The sequence below is a fragment of the Corylus avellana genome, chromosome ca2 (genome assembly GCF_901000735.1).
Source record: "Corylus avellana chromosome ca2, CavTom2PMs-1.0".
Classification (NCBI taxonomy): Eukaryota; Viridiplantae; Streptophyta; class Magnoliopsida; order Fagales; family Betulaceae; genus Corylus; species Corylus avellana.
Genome location: NC_081542.1, coordinates 44,391,944 through 44,419,014, shown reverse-complemented (window position 1 = coordinate 44,419,014; position 27,071 = coordinate 44,391,944). Strand labels below are relative to the sequence as shown.

At 33.7% G+C, this 27,071-nt stretch overlaps 2 protein-coding genes across 5 annotated transcripts in view; both read right to left on the bottom strand.

Annotated features, from left to right (window-relative positions):
• Positions 1–1,256: 1,256 nt before the first annotated feature.
• Positions 1,257–8,237, bottom strand: LOC132172097 (ADP-ribosylation factor GTPase-activating protein AGD5-like). Of its 3 annotated transcripts, none has more exons than XM_059583542.1 (11): positions 8,031–8,237; positions 5,651–5,713; positions 5,408–5,498; positions 5,196–5,250; positions 4,996–5,086; positions 4,642–4,876; positions 3,203–3,422; positions 2,851–3,026; positions 2,313–2,549; positions 2,174–2,232; positions 1,257–1,579 (listed from the first exon to the last, which is right to left on the bottom strand). In XM_059583542.1, the coding sequence occupies exons 1-11, from the start codon at positions 8,045–8,047 to the stop codon at positions 1,420–1,422; spliced, it is 1,404 nt and encodes a 467-aa protein (XP_059439525.1). In that variant the 5' UTR covers positions 8,048–8,237; the 3' UTR covers positions 1,257–1,419. The 3 variants fall into 3 exon arrangements, with proteins under 3 accessions (XP_059439525.1, XP_059439524.1, XP_059439526.1); XM_059583541.1 differs by having other exon boundaries at positions 5,655–5,713; XM_059583543.1 differs by lacking the exons at positions 5,408–5,498; positions 8,031–8,237 and having other exon boundaries at positions 5,655–5,678.
• A 2,258-nt stretch (positions 8,238–10,495) lies between these two features.
• Positions 10,496–27,071, bottom strand: part of LOC132168889 (uncharacterized) — a 27,448-nt gene continuing 10,872 nt past the window's right edge. The window contains exons 1-5 of one of the 2 annotated variants that reach the window (XM_059579971.1): positions 15,001–15,120; positions 12,923–13,229; positions 12,707–12,829; positions 12,129–12,419; positions 10,496–11,060 (exon numbers count right to left, since the gene is read on the bottom strand). In XM_059579971.1, the coding sequence (XP_059435954.1) occupies positions 10,851–11,060; positions 12,129–12,419; positions 12,707–12,829; positions 12,923–13,195 (897 nt within the window). In that variant the 5' untranslated portion in view covers positions 13,196–13,229; positions 15,001–15,120 and the 3' untranslated portion in view covers positions 10,496–10,850. Of the gene's footprint in view, positions 11,061–12,128; positions 12,420–12,706; positions 12,830–12,922; positions 13,230–15,000; positions 15,121–27,071 lie in introns of those variants that run through there. The other variant, XM_059579972.1, reaches the window with a different exon arrangement.

Genomic DNA, 27,071 nt, shown 5'->3' with positions numbered 1-27,071 from the left:
GCCCTACCCCGTAGGGTTTAAGGGTGGCAACTCCACTTATAGCCACTTTTTCTTTTCTCTTTTAAGATTTATTTTTTAAATAAATTATTATTTAAATGTGATATGGAAAAAAATGTTGACATAACACTAGACGACACAATTTCGAACGGACAACCAACAAAATGATTTATTTCACATTTTCGAAGAATTTATGTAGTTAAACCTGAAGAAGAAGAAGAAAAAAAAAAACAAAAAGCAAAAATACATTTGAGGTGTGATTTGTTTTGACGTAGATAGGAGTTGTTAGGAAATAATTGTTTAAGAATCATAAAAAATAAGTGTGGGAATATTTATACAAATAAATAATTATTTATATTCGAGACCTTGATTTATTTCCAAAATAAGAAATTATTAATTGGACAAAAAAAAAAAAAAAGCTTTTGTGAGATTATATTTATACAAAAAAAACCTAAGAAAAAATAAATCTCACAAGGGATTATAGAAGTGTGACTAGAATATTATCATTTTTATTACTAATTAAATATAATAAGAGTGATTAAAAAATTGGAATTAAATTCAAGTGATGCCTTGAAGATCATGTTCGAACGGCTATTGACTAGCTTGCGAAAGACAATTTATGCTCTTTACTTTCCACATATAGTTTTTGTTTTTTTGTTTTTTAGGATAAAGTTGTAACTTATATTGATCAATCAAAAACTAGAGCAGATTGCTCCGTCAAAATTACATCACGAATACATTCAGGAATTTCTTCCTTCCAAATATAATCAATGACTTGTTGGATTGCCACCCTCTTCTGTTTATGAGTTGCTTTATTGATAGCTCGATTCACATGACAACACTTCCAATTGGTAAAAGATTGCAGGATCATCCGCATATCTGCCACAAGGTGCCCAAAGCCTATTTTGCTCAGACGAATTCACCCCATTCACAATTTGAACACTAACTGAAGTCCCTACTTCACCACTAAACCTAGACTTACAACCAACTCTGTCTGACACTCAATTAACCTAACACATACAATCCCAACTTGGATTTTTTTACCATCTTAATTTCTTGTGAGCAGTCCCTTCCCATATCGAGAAAATGCTATTATTGGCAAATCATAGCTTGCTTCCACATTCTCATGTGGGTAGGCAACGAGATGTACGCATGAATTTCCCTGTGTTGCCTTGGTATGGGGAAAAAAAGAATAAATTCTAGCAAGCTTTCATCCACCAAACAGAGATCAAAAGGCAAAATTATAGTGCTAAGCAATATGATGAGCTCGACTTTATTACACTAGCATGCTTATTGATACACATGAATCACCAACAATGTGCTTACTGTTTCAAATATAAAGGAATATACGCCTCAAATGATTTCCTCTAAGTCAAATGTTTCTGCTAAACATATATTGTTACCCACAACTTGAGCAATTGCTCACTGTTTTGTATACATCCCTTGCATTAATGATGAAAAATCATAATCTTTTCCTGATTGAGTTGGTGTGATTGAAGGTACTGGCGATACTGAGGGAGCCCCATTTGCTCTCATGCTTGTCACACCACTGATTGGAGCTACTGGCCCTACTGTATACATGCTGCAAAATAAATCATGAAGCTAATAAGATATGCACGGTATTCTTAAACTGGCATAACAATCATAGTTGATATTCTCGAGTGAAGTATAACAAGACAAAGCTATGACAAACCCAAGATATTAGATTCCACATTAATTTTCTAACATAAGAACAACCAGATTTTTATGTGTGCACACAAACTTCAGAAACCAAATCATTCTACATTAGGCAATCAGGTTTCATAAGGCAGATTGAGAGGTGCTCCTTCCCCAAAACTCACAAGACTTAGGATGGATCTGATGTGCTCTAGCCAACAGAACACTTTGCAGGAATTTCCAAAACTCCATTTCAGAAATCAGTTGTCAGAAACTAATAAGTTAATAGACATGTAGATATGCTCATATTATATGGAAGCATATACAGCTCATGACCTCGGGCTAATCAAACCAACAAAGTCAATTTCAGTTATGCATGATTATATGACTCCTAAATAACTACACCCTGTAAGGCCACAGAATTTATCTTAAACCCGTATACGTGTGTGTGGCCATGTTTTTGTATGTGTATGAAACTTAGCAATTTTTCAAATGAACATGTTGAACATATTAGTCATACCTCGTTGTTGGAAAGGGAACTGAATTTCCTGTCTGATGTATGTGTTGGTAGTTTCCCATCTGGTACAGGAAAAGTACAAGGTAAAAGATTGGACTTTTAATCTGAAAAGAATTGGGTGTAAGCTTTATATGAACTAAACCTGCATATATTTTTGTGGATCAGCTACAGGCATCATCATTCCAGGGACTTGATGGCCTATACTTCCCCAATTTTGATTGGGCATGAGAATACCATTGGACCAAGGTTGATACACAACGGCAGGAAATCTTTGGGATCCAACACTAGACTTTGCTGAAGCAGCCATGAGAAATGGCTGTTGTTGGCCTAGCATTGTCAGTTGTTGTTGATGGATAGAGAATGGCGACATCATAGTGGACTGCATAAAATCCAGATCTGACATGGTTAGAGGGACATAGACCTCCTTTAGGTATAGAAAAAACAAATAATAACAGAATATCATCAAAAAAATAATTTGGTCAACTTCCCCTTTTTTGTTTACATCAAGTACCATCATATAAATTTTAGATACCAAAATTTCACCTTTGAGCTACCCAGAATAGAATGTCAACTTGAAATTAACCCAGAATACAATGTCAGCAATATGGATCCTGTTAAGCTCTAATTGTACATCAATATCTACTGTGGTTTCTGAGTAATTTTTAAATTTTAACAAATACCTTCTCAAAGTGGTTCATAATATCATTCTTCACATCTTTCTGGGGTCTTTCTGAAATGGGATTTGTGATGGATGGTGAATCTTTAAATAGATCTTCACTGTTGTATTTGGACTCTGTCTTGCTTTCAGCTATCTTTGATGGATCATCTTTATTTGCTGTCAAGTTTGATTTGGCAGCTGGAAGTTGAGGAGGTCAAGTCAATGGTTACTATGGAGTCAAATTACCATTATTTATCAATTCTTACAAAGAAATTACTGGAGTGGAAACTCTAAGCTGGGAAAAATAACATAAAAGTGGAAAAAAAACTCCGATGATAACAAATTTTTTTTTACAAAAATCACAAGAAACATACACTGGAAACTGGCCCACATAGTATCATCAACGGAAGATGTCTCAGAGTCATTTTGTCCAGAATGGTCCATTGAGAGCAAATTGAAAAGATCGGTTGCATAATCCACTTTGGGTGGTGGGACAACAGGGGTAGCAGTAGCTGCCTGTTTTTCCAGGTCAGCCTTTGTGACTATTGGTTCTGATTTCTGCAATCTTTCTTGTGGTTTTGGATCAGAAATGACCTGCACATCAACATCAAAAACTTACTCACATCGATACTGAAGGACAGAAAACACCTTAGCAGCACAAAAGTTGAATGATAAAACATATATTGTACGGATGACACAACAAATAACAAGAAACGGAAATTTTAAATTTTAAAACTTCAAAAAAGCCGGTAAAATGATTATCTACTTATAAACTCTTTTTTTCTAAATTTGTTTCATGCACTCTCTTCATATCCTTTAGGGGGCCTGGGGGGGGGGAAGGGAGTGGTTGTGAACAAACAGTTCTATTTGTACTAAGAAATGACTATATCCTTTAGGGGGCCTTATGGCTATTCTATTAAGAAAATGAATAACTATTAATAGGAATAGAAGAAGGTGAAATGAAATACCTATTCATATTCCTTGGATTGGTGATAACATATATGCTCTCACTGGAATTAAACCAAAATGACTAAAATACTCACTTTTTCTTCCAAAAAAAAACACTGAGGCTCCGTTTGTTTAAGAAGATGGAACTACAGCGGTCAGCGGAGGGTTTGGTGATCGGAGGCTAATTCCGGCAGTGGTCGGCGGCAGATTCTAAAAAAAAAAAGAAGGTTTTTTTTGAAAAATATAGTCTATTCCTCTACTTTTAAGAGAAATGACTATTCCTCAATTTAAGAAATAACCATTCCCATGGGAATGGTTATTCCAAGGCTAAAAATCTTACCAAGCTATGAAATAGCTATTCCATTTCATGGGTTTAATCCTTGTATCAAAAGCATCCTTAATATTTTAGAATCGTTTTTCACAACAACAAAAAAAAGTTCCAATTCACAAATAAGGTTTCTGAATTCCCACAAGTTTCTTCTGCTCTGAGAGATCTTTAAACAGTTTATCATAAAATTTCCTCCTAGCACATAAATCATTTACTTTAATGAATCCGAGAGCTTCGATGTGTTCTGACATTTTGACACTCTTTTCGTTGTGTTTCCTTAATAGATCTCAAATTGTTTATGCTTCCCAGCTAGCCCAAACAATAGGCTTGACCAAATGGAATTTAATGTGCTCTGATAACATTAATACAATACTACTCATGTGAATTATTTAGAACATGGCATAGAGTCTAGCACCAAAATAATAGTAATATTAGTATAACTATGAGTTACAAAGTAAAGCAAAATAAAACAACTTTCCTCTTGGCATATATGATTTCCTCTATCCAAATGGAGAAGGGCAAATAAACAAAACCTACCTGGTGGGATACTTCAACAGCAGCAGGAACACTACTTTTTGAAGTAGTAATCCTGTTATTTGTTCTAGGTGGATGAGCATTGTTCCTCTCCTCAGAAGAATGCTCAATATTTTTTCTATATCCATGCCAACTACTACTTCCAGGCCCTGGTTTATAAAATGAACCCTTGTCTTCATTCACCCTTGATGATGATTTTTCTTTTGCATCCCTAGGAACCCATCTTTTCTCTTGATACCTAGCAAATATCAGAGATCTTAAGCCAAAATTCATAGTATACAACAAACAATAGCAAAAGAATAGAACTGCACCAAGCAGAACGTTAACACTTGAGAGCAACGGCTTTTCAAGTCATACTTTGCGCGAATGAAATTATCATTTCCAATCCTGTTGTAATTGGGGGGTAACTCTGCTTCCCAATAGCTATTTGATTTCTCATTCCCCATAGCTGTTACCAATAAAAGACCAAAATGACTTTCAGCACCCTGTATCTTAACTTAGAAGGAACTGGAATTCAACTAAAAATAATGTCAAGCCAAAAAATAGGTGGTGCTTACTTTGGATAAATGCAACCTGCTCTGGAAGCCATGTGTCCAAAGTTGCAGATCTCACCTGCATCAAAATCATACAGAATTTGTATAAACATGTCATGAAAAAGAAGCAAGGCAAAGATTTAAATGTATTATGGTTAAAGACTTATTTTGAAAAGAGAAGTATCATGGTGTATATTTAGAGAAATATAATCACGGGTAGTAAAATAATATACCACCTTTGTTATATGTACTCCAAGAGATCTGTGGATCCCTGAACATTGCATGCATATGAAGATTCCAAGATTCACACTAGCCCATCTTGGAGCTCTGCATTAGCAAGCAAGATTTTATTACAAATTAGAACTACTCAAATCTAGTAACACATTCCAAGATTCCATCTCTCTCTCTCTCTCTGATAAGTTCTTAACTTTCCTCTAGTTTCCACTAAACAAACACTTGTCCATGTTACTTCGGTTTACCTACTTGCTTTTGCAGTCAGCACATTCTCTGTTTTCTGGTAATTTAAGAAGACCCTCCAATATCTGTCAATCAGAACACCAGATATGAGAAAGTTCATTCTAGATCACACAGGTAACCAAGAGCAAAAGAGTGGTCATAGAAAGAAATTGGTTCAAATACACAATTCAATATGTGGATAAGAAAACAAAATGACATGCAAGGGCATAATATAAGGAGCTGAACGAGGACCAAAGAGGATTGAAAATTTTCACTGCCATGTGCCAACCAAGAGAGAAATTAAAGACTAAATGCAACAAGTTCATGTTACAAACCACGGTCAAAGCAGTGCCTCGAAAAGGACTGCCCTCTATTTATGCTCAGTGTAGATCATCACATATTTTGTATATCTTGCATTTATGTTAATCAAAAGGGATAAGTTGTAAAACATGTGTTACTACTTCCATTCATATCTGTAATGCAGTATGCAGGACGGTGGAAAATTGGAGCAGAGGTCAACCGTAATCATCCATCTTTGGCCATCCACTATACTTGATGAGAAATCTATAATTATTATGACAAGCTTTAGATATAACACTTGAAATCAGCAGACCACATGCAAACTTTAAAACTAGACTCACGGTGGACCTTGATAACCACAGGCTAACCTTAGTAACCACATCCACACGCATGGTGTCTTCCATGGCTGAAACAGCTGCAAGTGGGTTGTGAATTAACACAACATAACTTTTTCACTTTCATTTTGGTACTTGATATTTGCTTTTTACTCCTATGGTAACTTTTATATTTTTCCACTGGAGAGCACAGCAGTTGTTCTTTATTTTGGGTCTCATCAAAATTTATTTTCAACAAGAACTTAATGCTGGAAAAGACGTGCAAATAATCTACTTTCCCAGTCAGATCAGAGTTTTTACTGCATCCTATGCATCGGAACATGCTGGGAAACTTGAATTATGCATTGTGTTTATTCTTAAAACCCATCAAGTGCTTCTCTTCTGACATAACTCCCTCTCAAAGACACAAACATACATGGAGGAACAATTTTCCTACAAGACACCTATGTTATACCAAAAGAAAGTCAAAACATTTTGAACCGCAAAAAAAGAGTGGGGGCAGAAGAGAATTAAAACTAAAAGGGAAAAAGTGTGTATGGCCAGTTAAACTTGTGCTTGCAAGTGATTTAAAATGCACACCAACCTAACTACTTTGATAACAGAAATCCAAACAAATAGATGAGGCCTGACATATCACTCAATCCTCTCTTTCTTCCAATTACTTCGCAAAAAAGAAAAGAAAAGAAACCGTCAAACCCTGAAGGAAAAATCTCAAATTGCTAATGAAGATTATGTTACAGTATTCCTTTTGACATGACCTTGGGATTATGCTTATTGGGCCTCGTCCAACCCTCTCCTTATTCAAATTACTAAACAAAAAATTAAAAAAAAAAAAAAGGAAAAGAGAAAAGGAATCCCAACATATCATAGAACACATCATATTATCAAATGTAACAGAAAGCTCTGCCTTTGCTGTATTACACAGTAGCACAACTTGCATAGTGGACCTTAATTCCATTCACCCTGGCGTCACCAACACCTTTGATAGCAGTTAATGAACCAACTACTGATTTCTTTTATGTTCCTCGGGGTATATAAATTAATACAATAAAGACAAACAACAAGAATCGTTTTATATAACCATTTCTGTTTTGAAGTAAGATGGTCCATCGCATAATGTTATTTTCATCGATGCCCATGAATTATTGGAAAGTGGATTTGGAGAACCACCAATTATAGAGGTAAGAACAAGTAGCAAGAAACCAAAACCTATAATTCCTGTCGTGGACGCAACTAAGATCCTGACCAAACCCAGAAAAAAAAAAAGGACTTACAAAAAAAAAAAATGCAAATTATCATTAAATCATATATGTGCAAGATACAAATAAAATTAAAAGCCGATTACATACAAGTTACAAAAAGAAAAAAAAAGAAAAAAAAAAAAAAGCGATTGTGAGGCAGCAAGTCTTGACAGAACTATGCATTACAATCACCATATTATTGAGTTTGAGTCACAAGACTCACAACCATCAGCACAAAGAGTTTCAGATCATGCTTAGCTAAAACCCATACATATTCAACCAACTAAAAATAAACAAATTTGAAGGCAAACCCATCAGCACAAAAGAGATTTAGCTTAGCATAATATCCATACTTCTTGAAGCAAAAACAAAATCAAAGTGAAAAGTAAGTCAAGATAAACTCCAAAAAGATTCAAAAAAAAATTCAAACTTTGCCACTACATGATTGAACCCAGAACCCAGAAAGCAGTAAGCTTACTTTTAATCTCTAAAGATACAAAAACAGAGACGGAGAGAGAGAGAGAGACCTTTCTGTGCTTGGCATTAAGCTCTTTAGAAACGTTAGCCTTCTGGTTCATGGTGAGAGTCTTCCTTCAAAAGGCTCCTTTTTCTTTTTGTGTCATAAGAATCAGAGAGAGCGCAGAGGGAAAGATTTAAGAAGACTTGAGAGAACTGGAAACTGCTGGTACCTTTCTTTGCTTGCTTGACTTTATACCTTCTCAGAATGTGTTATGTTCCGTCTGGAGAACAACGTCTTGTGGTCTGAACACGTGTGTGCGTGTATATATAGGATTCTCTTTTTGGTGGGCTGCTGAGCTGATATAGCTTTTTTAAAAAAATATATATAATCATATATTCTTTTAGTTAGGAAAATAAGAAAAAGCTCGGTAATGATTAAAGGGAAATTGCATCACCAGAACCAGAAGTCAAATGCTACAGCTTAGGGAACCCATGATTATATATATGCTGTCAGTATTTTGGTGTCCATTAACGTGCATTATTGGAACCTATTATTAGACCGAAATGTTTTGTGCACCACACAAGGGAAAAAGAAAAGAAAAAGAAGAGAATTGCATGACACCTCTCCTGGCATGAAGAACAAACAATGAGAGCTTTTGACAAGTGTTAACTATTCATCCAAAAAACTTTAAATTGTCAGTACTTGAGAGCGGGTTAAACTCTAAACTCTTATAATCGTAACATTCTACTATATTTTTGAATTTAACGTCCACAACAACTCATTTTATCGACACTGTTCAATAGTATTATTTTCTTTTTTGCAGGCTTCACTCAATTATTAGTATTCAATGACTTACATTTCAATCCAATCTATATGTCGCTCATTTTATGACTCAAACCCGTGACATGTTTTACTACACTTCAAATTTGATGTCTACGACGGCTCACTCTATAGTATCGATATTGACCTTATGGTAATCATTTTTTCTTATGATAACACTGCTCAATACATAATATTAAGTCATTTTAATGCAACTTGATGCCTACTCTGATATCCGTTGTTAAGGACCTATGCAAAAGCCCTAATATTATTAGATACTAATTTGGCTGGAATATGAAGAACTAATAAGAGTTCACAAAATGGGCAAGTCCCCTCTTTCACTCTGCAATCAACACCTTCAAATGCTGTAGAAAATGAATGAAATCATTCCATTTCTCTATGTAGCATCCACATCATGCTGAAACTTTTTTGTCAAATCACTTATTTCTAATTTGTCTTTTGGTTCTCAACATGCATGCGAGTTGTCAAAAGAAGGATGGAAACGTGGATTTGCAATCATGTTCTATTGTTTGACAATAAGCTGGTTGGACTTTTACTCAGCTAGCAATATGATGTGATCTAACATGTCTCAGCTTTATACCCATAAATATCATAAGCCAGAATAAAGCTAAGAGAGTAGGTGGCAAGCTGGAAGAAGCTCAATTGACGCATTTACATCCCAATAGAAGGCCATTGAGTGTTACATGACTTGGGCATGAAGCATGTAAAAGTATATCATTGATGCTATGCCACTTCAACCAAACCATTAAACCAAAATCTCAATAGAAGTCTGCCCTTTTACATGATTATATGGAGTTGGCTTTTAGGTAGCAACACAGGTTGTATTTGAATTTTGTTGGAAGCTTTTAGCCCAAGGGGCATTTATCATTCACTATGAATGAAGGGGCAAGGTTTGAACCTCAAACCCCATCATTGGGTGGGATGGGGTTCATCTATGGAATATAATTATAAACCAATAAAATCAAAGTTTACTGAGGTTAGAATATAAAACAGCACAGCAGATGGTATCCGCCAAAAGTTGATTTTTTTTTTTTTGGTTATATTTTTCTTTATTTTTTTAATTAAATGAGATATGTGTCGCCTTCTGATTGGGTATGACATGACATCATTGTTATAATTTCACAGAATGATTTATTTGATAATGTTAAAATCTTAGAGAGTAAATTGGTAAAATTTAAACTGTATTTGATAAAAAAAAGTGATGTCATAGACCACCGAAACATTTTCCCCTTTTCTAGTTTTCTTTCAAACCAAACAGGTTTAGGGCATCTTTCTGAATGGAGATATGTAAATCTCAAGGTTATTATCGTCCATAGCCTTCTTTTTGAACCATAATGGCCCATTGCATTCATGAATGTATGCCACAAGAACATGTCCATTCAACCCAGAAAACCCTTGTGTTCTCTCTTATTGGTTCTGTCTGTCTTTAGGTTTTAACAGCAACTGTTAAACCTGCCAAAAAAAGGGAAATAAAAGGCAATATGATGAACTGAATGCTTCTATTTAAATAGGTAGACCAGACAATTTAGTACCAATATCTATCCTCTTAATTACTCTTCCTTCATGATTTTATTTTATTTTATTTATTTATTTATTTATTTTTTAAAATCATTTTAAAAATCTCCTTAAAAAAGGATCATAAAATAACTTTCATCATAATAAAAGTACTCAATCAGTGAAGAAAATAATCCATGGGACAAGAAAGTATACTGGATATATGTCTTTAGTTGGTTTACAAATATCAATCTTCCTAGCTGTTGCTTCCAATATCCAAAGCAAGCCCAAATGCCACAGAAAAACGGAGATGATATATCTAATCTTAGATAAAAAGACAGCCTTGTTTTAGTATAACAGACTTGAGCAGCAAAAATTATAAGTAGAGAATGTGGAGAACACATCTCGTCTTTCCAACCATGAACATAATATTTTACACATGAAAATCACCTCCAGATCCATATCATCATGCCTCCAGTGCTAAAGGAAGTAGAGCAATCTTCAATGCATTTCTTACTTGCTGTCTCCCCATTTTCTATCAAGCCTTTTTAAATCATTCAGTCTTCTTATTTAAAAACATCTTAGCTTCAACATCTCCACTGTAAGGTGCAACATGATAGGCATATTGCTGGAGAACACAAAAGACAACCATCTCCATACAGACCAAGACATTCTGTATAGCTAACTCAATGTGCTCCACATCTAACCAGAAATGGTGAGATCGAATGATACCCATTGCAGCTAGTACATCTAGCACCACTCCCTGTATTTTATCAAAGATAGCGACTTGTGAAGAAGTAACCACATTCATATATTGTTGCCATATTTAAAGAAAGCTATTCAAAAATAACCAGAAAAGAAAAATTAGAGAAAAATAAAAGGAAAGATAAGTCAGAAAAAGAGCGAGCTGTATCAGAACAGAAAAGATTTTGATCATCCCCTATGTGCTGTATAAGTGGCATTTATGGCAATGCAGAGAACCCGTGAATCAGAGAATTTTATTTTATTTTATTTTATTTTTTGTCTTGATAATTAATCAGAGAATAACTATTCAAAGTTAAAACTATAATATAAAAAAAAAAAAAAAAACAATGTCATGGGATTACCCTAAGGCAGAAGTACTTAAACTCGCTTAAGTTTGCATCTCGACAAAAAAAATTCTAACTGATTAAATGCCTTCTTCATTAATGATTTTGCATCAAACAATCTGAAAAGATGTTAAAGATCCATTAAAAGTATATGGCTTTAAATCAGCTGCTGTAGTCAATACTGTCTTTAAAAATTTCTAGGCAGTGCTACTCAATTTAAGCCATCCATGTATGGCTTTGGTTCCTAGTCTGCAAGCAAAAGGCAGCAACCTAACAATAACTCTGCCTAAAATACAAAAAGATTTGAAAAAAAAAAAAAAAAAAAAAAAAAAAGTGAAGAGCTTGAGTTCCCAAATCCAAAAGTTTCACTCCAAAATAAAAATGCGGCCAACTATGAATTAAAGCAATGCAAAATATGCTAATTGATCCTTTAAAGTTCAAATGGCCTTAAGTTAGTCTTAATTATCAGAAATTTCTCAGTGGAGTTCATCTGAAGAAGATCCATGGTTTTGCCTTTTTTTTATATCTAGAAGAGGCCCAACCCCAGGAAGTTTTCTTTTGAAGGTACAGAAAAGAGCTAGTGTCTTTATGTCTAACCTTTCAGGCTGTGTGAGAGGTGCGTTAATTTCCTGAGCATTGGGCTTTGTTTATTGTTGCTTTTGGGGGTTCTTTCATATCCTTGGCACCCTTCATTTTTTTTTTTTTTTTTCAGTCAAAAAGTGAATGGGTCGAGATTATTTTACCTGCCAAAAGCAGAAGAAGACAATCCCCTTGATGCACACGAACTTTGCAAATGGCTTGTGTGGTTCCAGTTCCTTTGCAAACACATGGTAAAAAAGCACCAGAGAATACAAGGCCAGAAAAACTGAAATGTTGAGAATCATGGTGAATGTCCAGCTCAACCAACTGGGGTACATCCCAAGTATTTGTAGTGTTATCATCAAGATGGAGCAAACTGGACGGATGATGACAAACTGCCATGTCCAATATTTGAGGAGCTTCAGTGTACGGTGTTCCAGCCGCACGACGCGAGGCTGCGGTTGAGACCCCAGAGCACGTCAATTATTTCAGATAGACTTAACGAAAACAGATCAAAGATATTAGATGAATGATGCTTTTCATTCCCATCCCTAGCCAAGTTTTAGATAAGTTTGTAGTGAAGCAATATTAACATGTGACTTGAGAACATAATTTTCACTTCCCACGCCCATGATAAGAATTAAGATCCCATTGATCACTCTGTCAGATTGTATCTGTAAATATTATTCTCATACCAAATAAAAGTCAGAACATTGACTTTCGTACAAACTACTTTACACACCTGGAAAAGAGTCATTGGAAATGAATGGTGAATTTCTCTTCCTTTAATACCATCTGGCACAATGTTTTTGCTAATAGATATATTCAGGTAACTATACATCAAAGCCAGGAACTTAGCAATTACCTGGAAGAAAACAACATAAGAAGTTACTGGTGAGATGATATGTCAAAAGAGGCACATTGCAATGCAAAGCACAACTGAGTTAAGGGAACTCACCAGAGCCTCATAACATTCTTTAATAGAGTCCAAAAACATGAAGAATGCTTTGCTTCCACGGATATCTAACAAACCCACAAATGAATCCATTGCATATATGGGAGCCATAAGGATAATAATTATTATGGCCTTCTGCTCCTTTGGGTTCTTCCAGTAAAAGAGATGCTGTGACAATAGCTGTACTGTGAAGTGCATTGTAAGCATCGTGCAAAATGCAGATCCTATGACAGTCAGTTGTCTAGGGTCCATCATTCTTAAATGAGTCATATCCATTATTCAGCAATGAGATTTGAACCAAAATCAGAATCTGCAAAAGAAATCGATAAAGTAAAAACAAAATTTGGAGTTAAGTTCATCATCAAGCGAGGAACTAAACTTTCAGCCGAACACCAAGTGGTGCAGAATCAAAGAAACCTCACTGGGTCTATATTTATAAGGGAAATACAGGCTCCTCAAATCTCCATGTTGCATTGTGCAAGTATTAAAGCCCACACTTTTTTATTTTATTTTTGTTGAATTAGTTTCATCTTATTAAAAAGGCACCAAATTTACAAAATTATCCTAATTATGATATTGAATTACTTTTGTCAAAGACCTAACCACTGCTTTAGATCCTCCTTCAGAATAAATGTGCTCATGAAAACAATTATTGTTAATTAAACTGTGCATTATTTAGAAAAATATGCACGCCTGTGTGTGCTAATTTGCACTTCATCAATATACCAAACATTACAGCAGCATATTTCTGTACAAACCATAAATAATCATATAAACAGACAAAAATATGTTGGCAGCAGCAGATGTAACACCCAATGACATGGATGAACAATCCTCCCATTCCAAGAAGATGTGATACAATTCTAAATCTTAGTGTAAGTCTTTATAAGAAACTTATCAAAAAAAATGTTTTTATAAGAAGAGCTTTAGCAGCAGATAAAATTCTTGTATAGAATCATCGCTGCCTTCTTTGTATCACACAATTAAGAGAAAGTATGGCTATTCCGTCTGATCCTATCAACCCATTTGCATCATTCAAAATCAGTGGTTCAGTATTCATATGGTTCAGCTGCAATAGTCAAATGAGCAACCAAATATACCACTCTAAAGGGGATCACCATGTAAGAGGAATGAGCACATTCAATCAGCCAAAGTAACTCAACTGAAGTCCACTCAAACAAGCTTTGGTTACAACTCCAGCTTCATTTTCCAAAAGAGTGTGAGTAAAGAATCTGTAAACTGGATTTCTCGCCCATTATTTACTAGAAGCACATTTGAAAGATTTTCAATAACCAATTTCCTTCCCCTCCCTCAATTAACTAATTGGCTACCAAAAAGGGTTGAAATCCCAGATCTTTGTCATGTTCCTTTTCGTGTTCATTCATTATACATCAACCAAAACTTTCTTATCCTCAATTTCATGCATCACATTGGGCAAATTGCACACCCTTTTCCCATCATTTCAATTTAATGTAAGAGACAGGGTTTTAACAACTAATTCTTGCACACACCCACTAAATATTTTAGCCCCAGACTACGACTAATTCTAACTACACATCAAAACTATACTTGTCAAACTATAGTAACTAAAACTACATGTTCTTGAAGATTTTTGAACCATATGTTCAAATAATGCATTATACATAACTGCAATGTTGTGACCCAGATCATAAAGTATATTCACAACAGTATCATATCCGTAAATTTCTACTATTACTGACAATTCATCGCAGACACAACGAATATTTCAGTGATCGCCATAAGACTGTAAGCCACTATCTGAGTATTGCTTTGAAAGAAGCATTTTGGATTTTGGAGCTAAAACGCATAGCTATTTTGATTTCTATAACAATGAAAACACTTTCAGAATTCATTAGTACTAATCTTCTTGTTACGACAGTTAATTAAATTTGGAGGCTCTCTACAATTAAAAATAAACAATATCAGAGTTGCGGACGAATATCAGACTTCACCGGATCATCCAATTAATCTTAACAATTATTTATTTTTTTAAAAAAAAAAACACAAAACAAAAACAAACAATCAAACAAAGAGACAGAATAACTTTGAGATTTACTCACCGAAAACTTCGAGATTTTTTTTTTTTAAAAAAATCTTGGGAATGAGGTTGATTTGGATGAGCTCTGGAACGATCCTGCTTTCAGACGGTGGCTTGACTTCTCCAATCAAAATGAAGCACGTAACGGTACGCTAATGGGCCTCACGGAGTTTTCACTCTTTTTATCGTATGAACTGTGAACCAGTGAGGATAGGATTTGGGACTCAGAGGCCTTGTTTGGCAAAGGCCCAAAAAAAGAGTCTACTTAATTTTCAACCATCTAACATTCATATTTTTTATACGACATTAATCAATTTTTATTATTATTCAAATAAAAAAATCATTACATAACAAATTTTTTTTCACTTTTCCATACAAAAATTTCAAAATTTTATATCATATCAATCACTTTCTATTACAATAAAAAGGTCCCAAGCTTTTGCCAAACAAGGTCCAAGAAAATACATTTTTATTCTATCGATTACCTCATGTCATTTCATTTTTTTTACTTGTTAGCACAAGGAGAGGAATAAAGGACAAGGAAATTTAAATTAATGACCTTCACTATATGAAAGCGTGGTTCTCAGTAAATTAAGCTATCCAACAAAGACCCTCACGCATCAATTCTTACTAGGGGTGTAAAGCTAGTCGGTTATAACTGGCCAACCGCTTTTAAAAGCGGTTAAAAATAACCAATAACCGGCTACCCTGAGACGGTTACCAGTTTTTGCATTTTCAAACACCCTGTTATATATATATATATATATAATTGGTTCTTTAATTTATTTTGCCTTGTTTGATAAATTAATTAAGTTTTGTGCCTAATAATTTGTTTCTTCAATGTTCACAAAATCTAAAGGAAAAACCGTTCTTCCGTCGTATGATTCTTTTATGTTGTTGCCTTTAGTATCTACTTTGCTTGCAGTTATACAGTATTTTTTTTTCTTCTTTTTTGACCACGTTGAAAACAAACATTTGTAATCCAATGCTTTACAGATTACTTAGGAAAATCATCAACTCAAGCCACGATGTTCTAAGATACAAAGGGATAAGCTATAAAATCTTGTTCCTTATTCCAAATATTCTTTAGGTAGTTGCATCATATTCATTAAGAATGAATTTCCTGAAAGAATGAGTTAATAATAGTGAAAATATATTCAAAATTTGAAAATGGGTAAAAAAAAAGCCCTAATTGTTTTTAAAAAATGGCAAAAAGTCTAAAGTAAGCCCAAATAGTAGGCCTAATACCTAAAATAAGCCTAAAAGATCCAATTTTTTCAAGAGTTGGTTACCGGTGCGGATAACCAACTACTAAACAGTAACTGGCGGTGGTTTTAGTTTTCTAATTTGACCAACTGGCTACCCTAGTTGCAATTAGTGATTTTAGCCAGTAATCACTACCAGCAACCAAGTTTTCACCCCTAATTATAACCAACATGTAGTGAAATGGTGAACCTTGTAGGTAGAATTTGAATGTTGTATCTTCATTGATTATAGTTCGTTTAAAACAATTGAAAATGCTATTTTTTAAAGAGCACTTCTAGACTTCTAGTGAGCTTTATAAATAAAAGTTAAATATAAAGAAAAAAAAATTACTTTTCTAATTTGGAGAATCATTTTTTTTTTAAATCAAATATTAAATTCTCTATATCTTTTTTCTACTTTAATTACTTTTTTTACAAAAAAAAAAAATTCTTTCTTTGTTCTTGGTAGACGAGAGAGTGAAGAAAAATTAATATATAAGTTTAAAAAACTAATTAAGCATTCATATTGAATTCTCTTTACTTGGCTTTTTAAAAAAATTTATAAAAAATACTATTTAACAAACTCTTAAGTCATGTTAAATGAGAGCCCCTTTTATACGGATGAGCTGTCGTAAGAGCACTCGCGTTGGGTTTAACAAAATAGCTAAAAAAACTATTTTGGTTAGCCTTCTAACAAAAAATGCTCAACATCCGGCTCAACAAAATGACTAAAGAATTGTTGAACCGTGATAGTGGTTAGCAAATTTGGTGAGCATTGTAGCACAACAAATCCTTAGTTATATTAATAAAAAAATTATATTGTTCTTTCTCTTTTTTAGGAATATGAAAAGTAAATAAAAACTAAGATTTTAAATGAAAAAGTGAAAGTAAATAGTTAAAAAAATGATGAATCTGATGTACGTGTTCTGAAAAATTGGGTACCTAAAATAATTTTTTTTTTAAAGATATGTTTTTTAGCTAAATATGCGTTGAGAATGCTATACCCCATATTTTACAGCATTCAATTAGAGATTGCCACCCCAGTTTAAAACACAAAATACAGTACTAGACATGAAAATTCCTCATTGTTTGTCTTGCCCATTGCCCATGACCTCACCGTTTGTCTTCCCCATTTAAACACCCTAAACCCCTTTCAACTAAAACCACCAGAGCCACCAGTCTAAGGCTGATTTACTCGGAATTTCTTCTTCTTATAGTTTTTCCTCCCACGTACAATATTGGGAGGAAAAACTACAATATTGTTGTACATTGGTCTCTCATTTGAATGTGGTTTTTATTTACTTTGGTTTAATCATTTTATTTGATTTTTTAGATGCCGAGTTGATTTTTTATTGGAGGCCGTAAAATAAAGAGTTTACATATCGATGAAAGGTTCTTCGGGTTGAATATAACTATTGTGAGTCATGCTCTCCAAATATAAAGAGCATTGGATGATTTAAAATGAATATCTTGTGTTTCAAAAGGATGTTCTTCGTCTTCAACCCTTGGAAATTTAAGATGACGTTCATTCGGATTTAAAGTTTTGGCAGAAAATCCAAAAGCATATTACTTTCCGAAATGTTGGCTTCTTTCATTTTGAAGAATGAATCAATATATAGTTTTAAACTTTGACATGATTCATGAACTTAAAATTTTCAAGTTAAATCACGACCTCGTAAGAGACAATCAAAGTTTATAAACATTAAACAACAAAATAAACAATCATACGAATATTAAAGTTTATTCAATTATTCAAATTAATAATGAAATTAAATTAATGTTTATTTTACAGCTATATTGACATATTAGGTAAAGTTTATGACCGAACTGCATCTTAATCCTAAATTCCTTACTTATACCATCTTAAAAGTCACCACCGATTGCGTGATGCATAGTAATACAAAACCAAATTTTCAATTAATTTTTCGAAGACTTCAAAAAATAAGAGAGTAAAATACCGTATTCTGAAAAGGCTAATCTCCATTAAGAAAAGAAGAAATATTTTCAAATCAATCCATTGATGACAATAATTTTTTTAAAATAAGTCAATCCATTCAATCAATATCAATTTTAACTAACAGCTAGTAACTAACAGCCATGAAGAACAATATAATATAATAGTAATTCATGTTTCAAACTTTCCAATTAAATATTTAAATTCTAATAACCTTAAATTTTCCACTTAGATTAGGAATCGAGCTTAGAAAACTAACATCAAAAGTGTAACTTGTGTTGAGTGATTTTTTTTTTTTTTTTTTTGAGAATAAGATCATGGTCACTTTATTGAATCAATCAGAAGGAGGAGCAAACCGCTCCTCCACAATAATATCATGAATACATTCCGGGTAACCATCTCTCCACGTTCTCCCCATATTTTCCTTTACAGCCATTCGGGCCATGACATGAGCTGCGTTATTAGCTGCACGTCCCACTGCTTGAGCTGACCATTGGGGAAAAGCTTCCAACAAAATCTTCATATCTGCAATCTGATGGCCTATCTTGCTCCAATTAGATTCGGCATGGGTAAGAGCATCCACAACTATCTTCGCATCGCCTTCGAGCACAATGTGACTCAACTCCAGTTCTCTCCCGAAGATTAACGCTTGGACTCCTGCCCATGCTTCTACAACCAGAGGGTCAGTGAACCCCGTCTTTATTATGCATCTCACAGCCACTACTTCCCCGTCTGAATTTCGGATTACCACCCCCATCCCAGCTATGCCTCGCTTCGGACATAAGGCCGCATCCCAATTCAATTTCCAAACACCCCGATCTGGAGCCTCCCACCTGGGAGTGGTTTCCACTCTGAGTTGACAAGGTTCGATAGCATTAATCTCAGTATACTCTAGATGGAAAGAAAGAACTTGTTGGACTAAAACAGTAGGGTGAGTGAAGGGTCCCCCATGCACAACCTCGTTCCGTCAGAACCATAAACGTTTAGCCAGTCCCACAAAAAAACATATTTCCTCCTCATTACAATTAATAAAAATTTCCTCCACCAGCTGACGAAATGTTGGACCGCTCCATGAGTATTTCTGGAATTTCTTCAGACTCCCACCCCATGCATCCCGTGCCGCAGGGCAGTCCCACAATGCATGAAGGCAGGTTTCATCTTCTATAAAACATAAAGGACATGAGGCATCAGGGAGGATCTTGCGTTGAAACAAACATCTCTTCGTCGGAAGGATCTCATGGCAGACTCTCCAAAGAAAATTATTTTCTGCATTGGGTATTTTTAATTTCCATATCAGTCCCCATACCCCCTATCTGCCATGGGTTTCGAGCAGGAGCCATTATTCTGTGTTAAGAAATATAAAAACAAATTAAATTGTAGACATGATTTTGGGTCAATTAATAACACTTATCGTCAATTACAATAATCTAAAATAAAAAAACCACTTAATCTTAGGGTTCCTACCGAATTTGGACCACTTTATGAAAAAAGGAAAAAAAAAAAAAAAAAACACATTGCCACTCGTCACTCACTCCAACAAGGCAACAACTGCTGCCCATGGGCCATGTGCCCACAACTCCCAAACTCCCTAAAAAGCCAAACTAATCTAGTAAGTAGTAATATCTCTCTTTCACTTTCTCTCTCTCTTACCTTTCCACTTTCTCTCCTGCAGGTGTGGTGCCGCTCTTGCCTCTTTCTCTGTTTGTTTTTTTTTTCTTCTTATTTTTCAGTTTCTCTATATGACTAACAGCAATTTTTTTTAAAAAAAATCTTTGGGGTACTGCAGCACCCGTGCTCCGCCATTGGTGTGAGTTGTCCAACAACTCTTGAATTAGACGCGTTCAGATACTTGTCTTAGAAAGCTAAAAGTTAACCATAACTCTGATACTACTTGTTAAAAATATAATCGATTATGGAGTTTTACTAAGAATATATTAATATATATATATTGAACACCACTTTAGCTCAAAAGCCTAAGCTAATAAACTTAGTCCACTTAAGTATATTAATTACTATATATATATATATATATATATATTACTTTTTTAATATGAGACTCAATACTTACTAATGCACTTACAACACATATTACATAGATAAAGGCTAAAGATATCTCTTAGCCTAGTGACTATAGAATGAAGATTGCATAAAAATAACGCTAACACTAACAAATAAGACAAATATCAAAATATATCATGTAACACTTCCTTCCAAGTAAGTGGGATGTATTATTTGCTTTGGGCTTCAACTTGCACGGTTTTGTTATTAAGTTTACCCCAAAAAACCTCGTATATATCATTTAAAGAAAGCATACTCAATATAAGTACATAATCTTTCTCACTCAAACAATGTGAGATGCCACATATCATCTACACCTTTATTACATTCACCAATTACAAAGTGTTAGGCAGAAAATACTCTTAATGGGTCCCACTCCATTTCACACCTATTTACAATATGTCACCACTTACTCACCTAATGACACATATACATCTTAATTTGATTCTCTTAAATAGAAGATGAGGGGACAAGAATGGTCTATCTCATTCCTCCACACAAGGCCTCTATGGCAAAAACCTAGAGAGAGATATCCGTCTCTCCCTCTCTCACCTCTCTCACTCTCTCACGTCTCTTTCTCTGTCAACCCTCACTCCCTCTCATTTTTCACATACCGCACTCAACACACACTAGTTCATAGATAATTAAAAGCAAATTTTCATTATATTTTTTATTCACGAATAAGCATACTAACTTAAATATCAAACCCTTTGACCTTATTTTTATTTTGCAAAAACTTTATTACAGTACAAGAGGTTTTTTACGGCTCAACCATAAAAAATAAAAAAATAAAAAAATAAAAAAACTGAATAGCAAAGTCTTGGACCAATTAAAAAACGCACGACACAAAGGAATATATTGAAAGTCTCCAACAACCTGATCTCTGTTATCACCATAACCTGGAAAATAACTTTGATTTATCCATTAATTATGGACACGTGCGTTTATTGGTTGTGACTCAGCTACGTCGCTAGACGCCAGCTGTCATCAAGATGACATCAGCTATGACATCAGCTGAGGCCCAGCCTGACTACTTTTGTTCATATATGTGATGGACAAAGTTCTCTCAGGCTTCATTTGTGGTCCCAAAAAGTATATATTCATCAAGATGACATCAGCTGAGGCCCAACCTGATTCCTTTTGTTCATAATGGCCCTGTTTGTCAATGGCCCTGGGCTGACACTGTACTAGGGCCAGCCTCAATCTCAAAAAAATAAAAAATAAAATTCATCTCAAAATTAATCATAACATTTCTACTTTTTATACCACATTAATCATTTTTTATTATTATTTAAATAAAAAAATCATTACAAAACAATTTTTTTACATTTTTCCATATAAAATATATTTTTTCACTTTTCTCCACAAAACCTTTTCATTAAAACCAATCAAACACATATTCCTAAAAAATATGCTACAGTACCAGTCCTGGAACAATGCCAGCCCCAGCCCTTTCGCAAACACTGCCAATGTTCATATATGTGATAGACATAATTCTCTCAGGCTTCATTTGTGGTCCCAAAAAGTATATATATATGAGAAATGTTAAGTGTTCTTTTGGTATTTTTTCAACTGTAATGTAGCTTTTAAAATTACTGTTCAATTTGAGATTATCATTATTGACTTTTAATCATTTAGTAATTTTAAAAGTCACATCACAGTTAAGAAAACACTATAAGAATACTTAGTATTTTCCTATTTATATATATTTTGTACTTTTTATTACTTGATGCAATAGAAAATAATAATTAATGAAAAACATTTTTGCTTTTTTTTTAAAAAAAAAAATTATAATGAGCTTTTTATTCTCAAATCTTAAACCACTCCGGAGCTCAAATTTTTTATGTTGTGAATAAAACTTGATTTTTATAAGGTAATATAATTAAATTAAAATATAAAAAAAATATTTGTAATTTTTCGTAAGTACACAACAAACACTAAAAAAATTAATTTTCTTAAAAAATTAATTTTTCATATTTTCTTAAAAAATATTAATCCGCACGCCGTGGGTCTGGTCTGTGGGGATTCAAGGGTGTGGGTTTGGCCAAACCTTGTTGTGGGTGGGTTGGGGTGGCTTTGATTAATTTGGTGTATTTGTGCTCATTTTTATTTTTTAGATTTTTCTTAAAGTAATGATGTGTCGATTGGTGAGTAGGTACGGTAAAAAAGGTGATTTGCATATCGTCCGGACCATAGGGGCTCTGTACATTAATTTAGACGTTGAAGTTCATTGTCTAGCTGATTAGCAACTTGGCATGATGTTTTTGACTTAGTAGAGCACTTGGATTCATACTAGTCTATTTATTTTTTATTTTTCCATTTAATCTGTCCTCTAAGAAATTTAAATTTCTTTAATGTCTTATTCATAAATTTTTTTTTTTTAAAAAAATGTTGCTTCAGTATCTTCTCTATTTTTGGCAGTCAATCATAGGATGATAAACTTCATTTTTATTTCTTTCAGTCTATCATATATAGTATTTATCTTCAATTATGTCCATTGATTCGATGAAAATTTCTTAATAATGTTCAACGTAAAAATCCTAAGGAGCTATACTTACCGGCGACATACTCTAGAGTGTTTGTTGAGTTTGAACCTTGACTCTATTATTTACCCTTATTTCAATTAAATAATATTCTATAGATTTTACATATTAAAATGGAGTTTGAGTTCACACGTGAGGGATAATATTAAAGTTTTGATTAAATGATTAAATTACCTATTTGTATTAGCTTAAACTTTTAACGTAAGTGATAATTTAATTAAAACTTTTAATTTTGTTTGTAGGGCTAAAAAGAAAAACAAAAGAGTTTATAAATTTATATATATATATATATATATATATACATACCAACTGGGCAATAAAGTTAGTTTCATATTGGTAGTTGGTTTTACTAATAAGAAACAATATTTAGTTAAAGTAAAGAAATATTTAGAGAGTTTAATGTTTAGATTTTGAAAAGTGGCTAGCTAAATCAACAAAATTATATTTAACTCTATTTTTAGAGTTAAATGTATAGAAATTTTGAAGAGTTCAATGTGAATTGAATACTCTAATATTGTTACTAGGTCCTACGTGTCTGCCATGATTCGGCCCCACCTATGTGAACACATGCAATTGGGTCAAGATAAACACAACGCCGGCATGTTTAATTTTTTTTTTTTAATATTAAAAAATTAAAAAAAAAAAAAAAAAAATTTGCCTGGCATTATATTGGGGTTTTGTTTACTATTTGGTTGTTGAGAAAATATCAGCAACCATTTTTTTTAAAAAATTATTACATAAACAGATAAACTCTTGTCCTTTAGAAAAAAAAGGGACGTCAAAAAAAATTAAAAAATGATCAAGGCACAACTTAAACTCAACTTTTCTCTTAAGTTTAGAAAAAAAAAAAAAAAAAAAAAAACTGCCTGTGGAGGAGAGAGAGAGCCTTAAACTAGAGAGAGAGAGAGAGAGAAATTTTGGTCTAAAAGTTAAGTCAAAGTTGGGTTTAAGTTGTGTCTGTATTATATCTTAAAAACTTTTCGGCCCTACCGTACGCGACCTACGAAAAATGACATGAAAAAAAAGTTTCACTGTTCACTTCATTTAAAAAACAACGTGAATTAGTTTTTTTTTTTATTTTTTATTTTATTTCTAGTGGATTATTATACCCTCTATCCTATAAATAGGAGTCCATTGTAAGCAGGTAAATTTTTGGCACTGTTTGCCAAAGGATCGGACTAGATTGGACCCAAAGACCTAGAAGATTCATTTCAAAATCAATTATAATATTTTTAATTTTTATATCACATCGATCACTTTATATTACCATTCAAATAAAAAAATCACTACAAAACTTTTTTTTTTTTTTTTCATACAAAACATTCTTTCTATTTTTCTTACATCAACCAAATTTGCTACAGTTTCAATCCACTCTTTTTTTTCAAGTCCTTTGCCAAACACAGTAACTATTCTTCCTAATCACTTTCCACTCCCTTCAAGAATACTCCACCAACTAAAGCATCGGAGTGCTCCTCGCTAGTACTTCTGGCAAATCACCTTTGCCTATTACTTTTCTCTCTCTTGGTAGATTTTTTTAGCTAGACTACCAGTGTGCGGTCAACTATCGTAACATTACTTAAGTTGCTTCAAACAAGGAGCAGCCCTTCCAACAAGGCGCTACTAGTGACCACTCATTAGCACGAACATTCAAATGTCGCCGTTAATAGTTTATAGTTTTCCACCACGACCTGCAAAGGAAAAAATATTCCTGCTAAGTTATTAGCAGCAACTTATTAGCGTCAACAAAAAAGTTGACACTAATATCAATTTTTTACTCTTTTGCATCTAATATTAGCGGCGACACAAACTCCAATTAATGAAACCCTTATTAGTGGCGACTTTAATGTCGCCGCTAATCATCTGGACGCTAATGAGCCAAATGCTTGTTGTCCCTAATAGGTATATTTATTTAATTAATGTGTGTTATCCTATATATGCATATGGATGAAGGCTCCATTTGAGAAAAAGGAAAAATGATGGAATTAACTAATCAAAATCATACTGAAGGCAATGCGATGACCTTCTCCATCACATTATCGTTTGGTAAAGGTTTGGCAAAGGTACAAAAATCCCACTTTTTTTTTATTTTTCTAACATTCCTACTTTTTATATCACATCAATCACTTTTTATTATTATTCCAATTAAAAAATTAGTACAAAACAAAATTATTTCAATTTTCCATATCAAATATTCTTACTTTTTTCACTTTAAAAAAAAAAAAAAAAAAAACATTCTTACTTTTTTTTACATCAATCAATTTTTGCTACAATATCAAACCAAGACCACAATAAAATCGTTTATCAAACACGAACCCAAAATGTGTTTGCTTTTCAAAATTGTAAATTCTTGAAGCATAAAAATACTACTCCTTGAGACACATGAAAACACATATATTAATTTCTCAAAAACCGGCGCCGACTTTCATTGTCACTTGTCACTTGTCAAGAATTTTTGACGCTATGAAATTCTTTGATCAATTAAAATTAAAATTAGAATAAAAGTCAGATTTGTTTTTCTTCGATACTGTTTTAAAAGATAGAATAAGAAACATTGAATCCTCGTCAATTTCATACATGTAAATTTATTATTGAATTTGTGAAATTCAATGAATTTTCAATTATATTGTTTGTTCAATCATTTTCATGGATAACGGTATATGTAGACAGGTCTATTCAATGGACCCTTGTAGACAGGTCTATTCACAGGTCTATTCAATGGACCCTTGCATTTGAAATTTGGGCATGAGTATGCGGATTTGGATCATTATGCATGTGATACAAATAAGCAGAAAAAAGGATTCCTATTATTCGTTTATATTCTTGTTATTTTTTTTATTTAAATTTGTTGTTGGGAAACTCACTCCATTTTTGTTTTTAGGATCGTTCACTCTTTCTTTGTAAGAGTAGAAAAGAGATCCTCTCCCTGTAACCATTTTCCTTATTCAATTAAAAAAGAAAAGAAAAGGGACATGCATTGAAAGGATTTGGATCTCTCGATCGACCGTTCTCCAAATAGTCCCTACAAATTTCGTTGTCTTGAAATTTCACTTCAATATGTCCAACACTTTTTTCTAATTCAAATGAACGATGCGCCCAAAACCAACGTCGTGATAATCCATTGTGAAATGAGAAGGTGTGACGTGCGAGGTAGGGACTGGCCATGCCATTTATGGTGATTATTATTGTTAAAGGGGAATGCTAGGTATAATTAACCTAGGGATCGACCTATTGAACCACGAGGAAAGCGAGTTTGGGGAGAGTGTGAATGTGTGATGCCTATGGCATGATTCACAATATATATATATTGTGGCTCCAGGACTCCGATTGAGATGTGCTGCCCTATCTCCAACACTTTTTTCTAATTCAAATTAACGGCTCAGAACCAACGTCATGATAATCCATTGTGAAATGAGAAGGTGTGACGTGCAAGGTAGGGACTGGCCACACCATTTATGGTGATTATTACTGTTAAAGGGAAATGCTAGGTAATCTAGGGATCGACCTATTAAACTACAATATTTAGTTTCATATTGGTAGTTGGTTTTACTAATTAATAAGAAACAATATTTAATTAAAGTAAAGAAATATTCAGTCAGTTTGATGTTCAGATTTTGAAAAGTGGTTACCTAAATCAACAAAATTATATTTGACTCTATTTTTAGAGTTTAGTGGAGAGAAATTTTGAAGTGCTCAATGTGAATTGAATACTCTACTGTTACTAGGTCCTACGTGTCTGCAATGATTCGGCCTCACCTATGTGAACACATGCAATTTACAAAGCCGTATTTACGGTATTTTCAAACATTTGAATCTCTTAGAACAGTTCATGTGTGATATTATAAAAAGCATACGTTGCATGCTCATGTTCACTCACACCCATTTCATAATACAATAAACTAATTACTATTGATCCTTGGCTAGCTAGCTTATCTTTAATTTGGTATCATGGATTTATCATCAGTACAATCCTCAATCCAATCTCTAGTTAATGAGATGAAGGAAAAGATGTTCTCATCAAATTGTGATCCCTACTCCTTCATTTCTCCTTCTGCTTATGACACTGCATGGCTAGCCATGATTCCAGATCCACACCAACCTTCCCAACCCATGTTCAAGAATTGCTTGGATTGGGTGCTTCACAACCAGAAGGATGAAGGCTACTGGGGAGACTCTGATTCCCATGGCATGCCCACCAATGAGTGCCTTCCTACAACTCTTGCTTGCATTGTTGCACTCAAAAAGTGGAATGTCGGGACAGTATGTGTAGAAAAAGGTACATGCATGCTGTGAAATA